The sequence below is a fragment of the Anomalospiza imberbis genome, chromosome 9, assembly GCF_031753505.1.
Source record: "Anomalospiza imberbis isolate Cuckoo-Finch-1a 21T00152 chromosome 9, ASM3175350v1, whole genome shotgun sequence".
NCBI lineage: Eukaryota > Metazoa > Chordata > Aves > Passeriformes > Viduidae > Anomalospiza > Anomalospiza imberbis.
The window spans coordinates 1,053,450-1,059,449 of record NC_089689.1 but is presented as its reverse complement, the minus strand read 5'-3'; the positions used below and the strand labels follow the sequence as shown (position 1 = coordinate 1,059,449).

Here is a 6,000-nt window from a genome sequence, read left to right as displayed (position 1 = left end):
AGCAGGGCCGTGTGTGGTGGCGAGTCGCCATGGCACGGGTGCAAACAGGCGCCCTTGGCTCCACTGAGTCACCCGGCACGGAAATGACCGCAGCTGACACATCGCGCCGAAAATGGGCGGCTGTGTGGCACCACGCGGGCCCAGGAACCCAGAGAGGCCAAAGTCCAGCGGCCTTTCCCAGCTAAAGCATCCCTGGCCCCTCAGTACGTGCCTGTCCCTTTGTTGTCCCCGCTGCTATGCTCGCCCTGAATCTGCCTCAGTGCCTGGGAGCCAGGGACCAGCTGATAAGCCAGCTCTGTCCTGCTTCCTTTCTCTAGCGAGGGTCCTGGGGGCTTCCAATCTCCTCGATGACATCAGGGTTGTGTGCTGATGTCAGCCAGCCATTGCTGGTTTCCCTCTGCCAGGACACTGCTGCTTGGGAGAGGGGAGGTGAGGGTGGCCTGGATGCAGCAGGGCTCTGCTGCCAGCACGGTGCCATCGCCACCCCTGCTGGGATAGCACGCTGGGGGCTGTCGCACCGTCACCTCCGTCGTCTGTCCCCGGCGCACGGTCCATCTCTGCAGCAGGAAACCATCGCCTTCCCATCGGCCTCTCCCACGCTGGGAACACGGCCCAGGCAGCCGGCAGAGCAGATAAGTGGGGCCTGGCGGGCCGGCACCGAGCTCCCGCTGTGCTGCTGGGATGCTGGGAGCCTGGGATGCTCTGCCTGGCCCCCAACCCGCCCGCGGCCGAGTGCCAGCCCTGCACAGCGCCAGGCGTCCTGGGTCAGCTGCGCCCACGGGGCTGCGTGCCGGGGGAGCCACGGCGCGAGGCACCGGGGCACGCCGGCCAGCAGGGCAGCCAGCCCTGTGCTGGGGTGCCACGGGCTTGGTTTGGCCAGCGGGATGGACAGGGGGCTCTCGGTGTGCTGGGATGGTGCGAATCCCAGCTGCTGAGTGGGGATGTTCGCTGGCCTGGGGGCTGGCTGGGGGACAGGAGCCCAGAGGAGGGGTGATGGACAGAACTACTCACCGGGCGATGCAGGAGAGCCCTTGTCTCGGCAGCTGCCCGGAGGAGGAAAGGCCTAGACAGAGGAATGTGTGTGGGGACAGGGATAGCTTTGAGCTGGGTTTATGGAGTGGTCAAGAAAACACAGGAAATTGGCTGCAGCTGAAGGTCCTCCTGCCTGGAGACTGCAGCAGAGACAGGGAAAATAGACAAGCGATGTGTCATGGAGGGAGCAGACAGCGCCCGATAGCAGCAAGGCATGGAAAGCCAAGAGGGATGCCAAAGACAGCAGAGGATTGTCCCGGTTCGATAAGGCTCTGGGCAATAAAAAGGGACTTTATGGGCTCTTGGAAACCAAAGGCAAGGAACCGCGTGGAAATGCCAAGCCTGTTAGGAAGGAGAGCAAAGAAGTGGATACAGATTGCTGAGCTAGAACTGGACAAGGGATAAGGAAAATGCTTTCCAGGTCATTAGGAAAGGAGGATGTGAGGCAACAGCTGCTAGAGAAGATATTTTAAAAATCCTTAAGCCTGGATAACTCACACCCAGGGGTCCTTTCAGGGCTGGCTGGAGCAGGGGCCAGGATCCACAGGACGGGGAGAGCTCTAAAGCAGCGCTCACCACTGGAAAGGGCCGCGCTCCCCAGCACCGGGGCGGGAGGCAGGAGAGGAGCAACCAGAGGGAAGGAGTGCAAACACAGTTCACACTCGAGGACCCTTTGGACCACCGCGATTTCTCTCCTCATTGCAAGCAGCCATTTGGCTGCAAGAGCCTGTTCCGTAGCAGGAAGGAATTTCACGTGTTCTTTCATGTTGTTCAGATACCGGTGGAAAAAAAAAGTAAAGGCATCACGCTAGATCCACAGTGAGCGCATTAAATGGGCTGTGAGCTGGGGAGCTGGCCAAGAAACCATCAGTGGGGACTTCCAGCAGGTCTCACGTCCAGGCACAGGCAGGATCCCCGCGGTGCTGGCGGAGCAGACCCGTGTCCCTGGCACAGACCAGCTGCGCTCCCTCTAAACCCACAGCAGGAATCCATCTCTGTGCCAGGTTTGGGTTCCGTAAATCCTGGGCACGGGCAGACTTCTCTCTGGAACTCGGGCCTCTCCCACAGAGCAGCTCCGTTTCTCCTCCCCCCGGGCCCCCAGGATGAATCCCTGGGACCGCTGCCTGCCGCGGGTTCAGTGCCCGGGGACCCGAGCTGGCCGCGCCGAGCAGGAGGCAGGCGGCCGTGTGCGCACAGCTGCTGCTGCCAAACGCTGCTCTCCCACCGGCCGAGGAGCTGTTCTGCCCGCGGCAGGGCTCTGCTCTTGCCGTAGCCGAGCCGGCTTTTGCAACAGCTCTGTCCACCAGGAAGGCTGGGGGAAGCTCGCAGGGCTCCCCCCCGGTGTTTTCTGCCGGGGCAGGAGGCGCGTCCACGGCTCGGGGAGGTGACATGTGTGGGTCACTGCCCGGGGCAGGCCAGGAGGTGCAGGGACATGCAGGGAGGTGCAGGGACATGCAGGGACAGCCAGGGCGATGCAGGGACATCCAGGGCGATGCAGGGACATGCAGGGAGGTGCAGGGACATGCAGAGACATCCAGGGCTATGCAGGGACAGCCAGGGAGGTGCAGGGACATGCAGGGACAGCCAGGGCGATGCAGGGACATCCAGGGCGATGCAGGGACATGCAGGGAGGTGCAGGGACATGCAGGGACATCCAGGGCTATGCAGGGACATGCAGGGAGGTGCAGGGACATGCAGGGACATCCAGGGCTATGCAGGGAGGTGCAGGGAGGTGCAGGGACATGCAGAGACATCCAGGGCGATGCAGGGACATGCAGGGAGGTGCAGGGACATGCAGGGACATCCAGGGCTATGCAGGGACATGCAGGGAGGTGCAGGGACATGCAGAGACATCCAGGGCGATGCAGGGACATGCAGGGAGGTGCAGGGACATGCAGAGACATCCAGGGCTATGCAGGGACAGCCAGGGAGGTGCAGGGACATGCAGGGACAGCCAGGGCTATGCAGGGACATGCAGGGAGGTGCAGGGACATGCAGGGACAGCCAGGGCGATGCAGGGACATGCAGGGAGGTGCAGGGACATGCAGGGACAGCCAGGGCTATGCAGGGACATGCAGGGAGGTGCAGGGACATGCAGGGCCAGGCAGGCAGGGCTGCCGCGCCCGCAGTGCCCCCTCCCCGCGGCCAGGGGGCGCTGCCGCGGGCGGGCGGCCCGGAAGGGCGCTCCCGCTGGGGCCGGGGACGGCGGGAGCGGCGCGATGCGCGGGCAGCACCGGGAGCAGCACCGGGAGCAGCACCGGGAGCAGCACCGGGAGCAGCACCGGGAGCAGCACCGGCAGCCGGGCCGGGCGCTGCCCGCCGCCGTCGGGGCGCTGTGCCGGGCCCTGCCGCCCCGCGCCCGGCCCGCCCCCGACACCCTGCGCCGCGCCAGGTTCGACCGGCCGCAGGCGGTGAGCGCCGGCCGCTCCGCCCGGAGACCCTGCGGGGCACAGGCACAGGGCAGCGGGGAGCAGCGGGACACCGGAGTCCGGCCGGGCCCGGGGACAGGCTGTGCATGGCAGCGTCACGGGCACTGAGCCTTGGGCAGGCCCTGCGTGCTGTGGTCCCGGTTCGCTGTGGTCCCGGTTCGCTGTGCTCCCGGTTCGCTGTGCTCCCGGTTCGCTGTGCACCCAGCTGACTCGTGTGAGGGAACTCTCAGCCAGCTCTCCGCTCTGGGAAGGGCTGTGCCTTACTGTGGTTGTGACTCGAGGCTTGGTGTTTCACTCTAGTCTGCGACACCTTCTCGGTGTCTGCTGCTGCCCTTTGCTGTACCCAGCTTGGGTCTTGCTGCTTTGCCTCCGAGGCTTCCAGCTCGCACACAGGATACTTCCCTTCCTCGGCTATTTTAAGGATTTTAGGAGTGTTCACTGAAATTCCAGCCGTAAGAACCACTATTTGAGTTTGTCAGCATGGTGTCCTTGTGCAGCCAAGAAATGATTCCCAGTTCCAGCTCATTCTGTTGTGCCTCTTATTGTGACTTTCTGACGCTGTCGTGGTCAGATCTTACCGCTGTGTTCAGGTGCTTGTGTGACTGCGGGTGAGCTGTGCCATATGCGGCTGTATCTGAGCAGATTTTGGAATGCTCCTCCACGCATGGGTCTCACAGCAGAAATGCTGGCTGTTGCTGTACAGTCAGCATTAACCCTTTTCTTTCTGGGTGCTCTTTTCTGTAGATTCTGTGTTCGTCAGGTAGGAACAAGAACATACATGAACCTGCCTGACCAGATGGTGTTGGCTGGATCAGCAGGTGTGCTGTTCCATGTGTGATGTTCAGATATGGGCTTAATTGCCTAATTAAGACTAAATAATATGGCAGATATTTTCCCTGCTGATCTCCCCTTCCACCCCTCTCTTTTGCAGAGCCTGGACTTCTGGAAGCTGCTGTACGTGCTTTTGAAGCAGATCCATGGGGGCAGGTGGACAGAGTCTGATGCCATAGGTAACATCATTCTGGTTGACTGCAGTTTCCAGCTGTCCTGGGACTGGTTTTGTAGCACCTTTGGCTCCTTTCTCCCTGTAGTGAGCGCTCTGTTCTGAGCACCTGTGCCACCAACATACTGGGTGTCAGGTTTAGTGATGAGTAAATGCATAGTGAGGTGGGTTTACTACTCTTTGATGTGCTTTGTCCTGGAAACTGGGATGTTTCCACAGGCTCTTGCATCCCTGTGACATTTTATTGCAGGTAAATCTCTGCAATGATGTCATGCATTCTCAGTATCTGCAAAGACAGAAGCAGATTTGGTTTTCCTTTGGTTCCTTCTTTTCCCATTCCCATTCATACTGTGATTCTGTTGGTACTTCTCTATCCAGTCCTGTATCAGAGCCAGGAATTGCAACATGAGAGCCATAAAGGCAGTGTTTTGGACTGAAGTTCTAGACAAAACAAGAAATGGACTGTGTGTGATTATTTTAGGGGAACTGTGAATAATATATTTGTGGACAGGGCCACTGCTCCAGAGAGGAGCTGAACAGAGATTGACTTCTCAAAATAGCAGAAGACTATTTACTTCTTAAATGTATGTTGTTCCAAGTACAACACTACTCCCCATCTTCTCTCTTGAAACTTGTCTATCTAGGGCCTTTTCATTGTATGAGAATTGTATTGTGATGAATCAAGGTCTCCTCATACCAAATCCACTTAGTATTCACTTTTGCCCTTGAAAGCAAAACACCCTAAACAGCACTGTATAAACCCCTGATTAGCTGCGAGCCTGGTGGCTCTGTAAATGGAATTAAGAAAGGTTAAGCATTGTGGAATGCAGAGCAAAACCACCAGCATAGTTTAGCTGGTGGCTCAGCAGGAAGTCCTGTTACTCGCAGGACCGCTGTTTTTCATTTGGCTGTTTTTATTTTTCCACTCATGCACAATCTGCTGTGTATGGCAAGTGTATTTATTGACTGTCTCCCACAGCATTGTGGATGTGGTCCTGCACATGTGCAACCTTATTGGATCCTGGCTGCTCCCATACTAATTGCCTGTAGCATTTGGGGACAGAATTTCCAAATGCATGTGGCAGCTTCTGGCTCTGGAGACAACAAACACAGCCTCCACTGGTATTATTGTGAGGTGGCAATGTGTGGTTCTGCTGAGAACTGCTCAGCCGATTTCTGAGAGACCTTTTTAGTCACAGCTTGGTGATGAAAGCTGAAATTCAGGCTGGAGAGCTGGACTGTTTTTCAAATGACACTAATTACTTTTGCTTGGCAAGTGAATGAGTTGTCTGCTCTGAACACAATCGATATTTTACTGCTTTTCTTCTCTGCCCCAGCTCTGGTCTCTTGTGTATTTAATGCAAATGAAATAAGCCTTGGGCATAGGCACTAAATAACTTTCTCAGGTTTGTGCAGGATCCTGTTACACAATAGAGAATTGAAACAGATTCCTCTAATCCAAGTCTAGTGCCTTAGTCCACAGATCAAGCTTTGCTTTTCTCTGGTCTTTTTGTACAACCTCTTAATTACCTTGGT

General features: G+C 57.5%; 1 protein-coding gene across 4 annotated transcripts in view; it reads left to right on the top strand.

Moving 5' to 3' along the window:
* The first annotated feature begins 3,212 nt into the window (after positions 1-3,212).
* TEDC1 (tubulin epsilon and delta complex 1) overlaps positions 3,213-6,000 on the top strand; it is a 69,604-nt gene continuing 66,816 nt past the window's right edge. For all 4 annotated transcript variants that reach the window (XM_068199210.1, XM_068199209.1, XM_068199208.1 and 1 more), the window contains exons 1-2: positions 3,213-3,443; positions 4,393-4,471. In XM_068199210.1, coding sequence (XP_068055311.1) covers positions 3,252-3,443; positions 4,393-4,471 — 271 coding nt within the window. In that variant the 5' untranslated portion in view covers positions 3,213-3,251. The remainder of the gene's footprint in view (positions 3,444-4,392; positions 4,472-6,000) is intronic.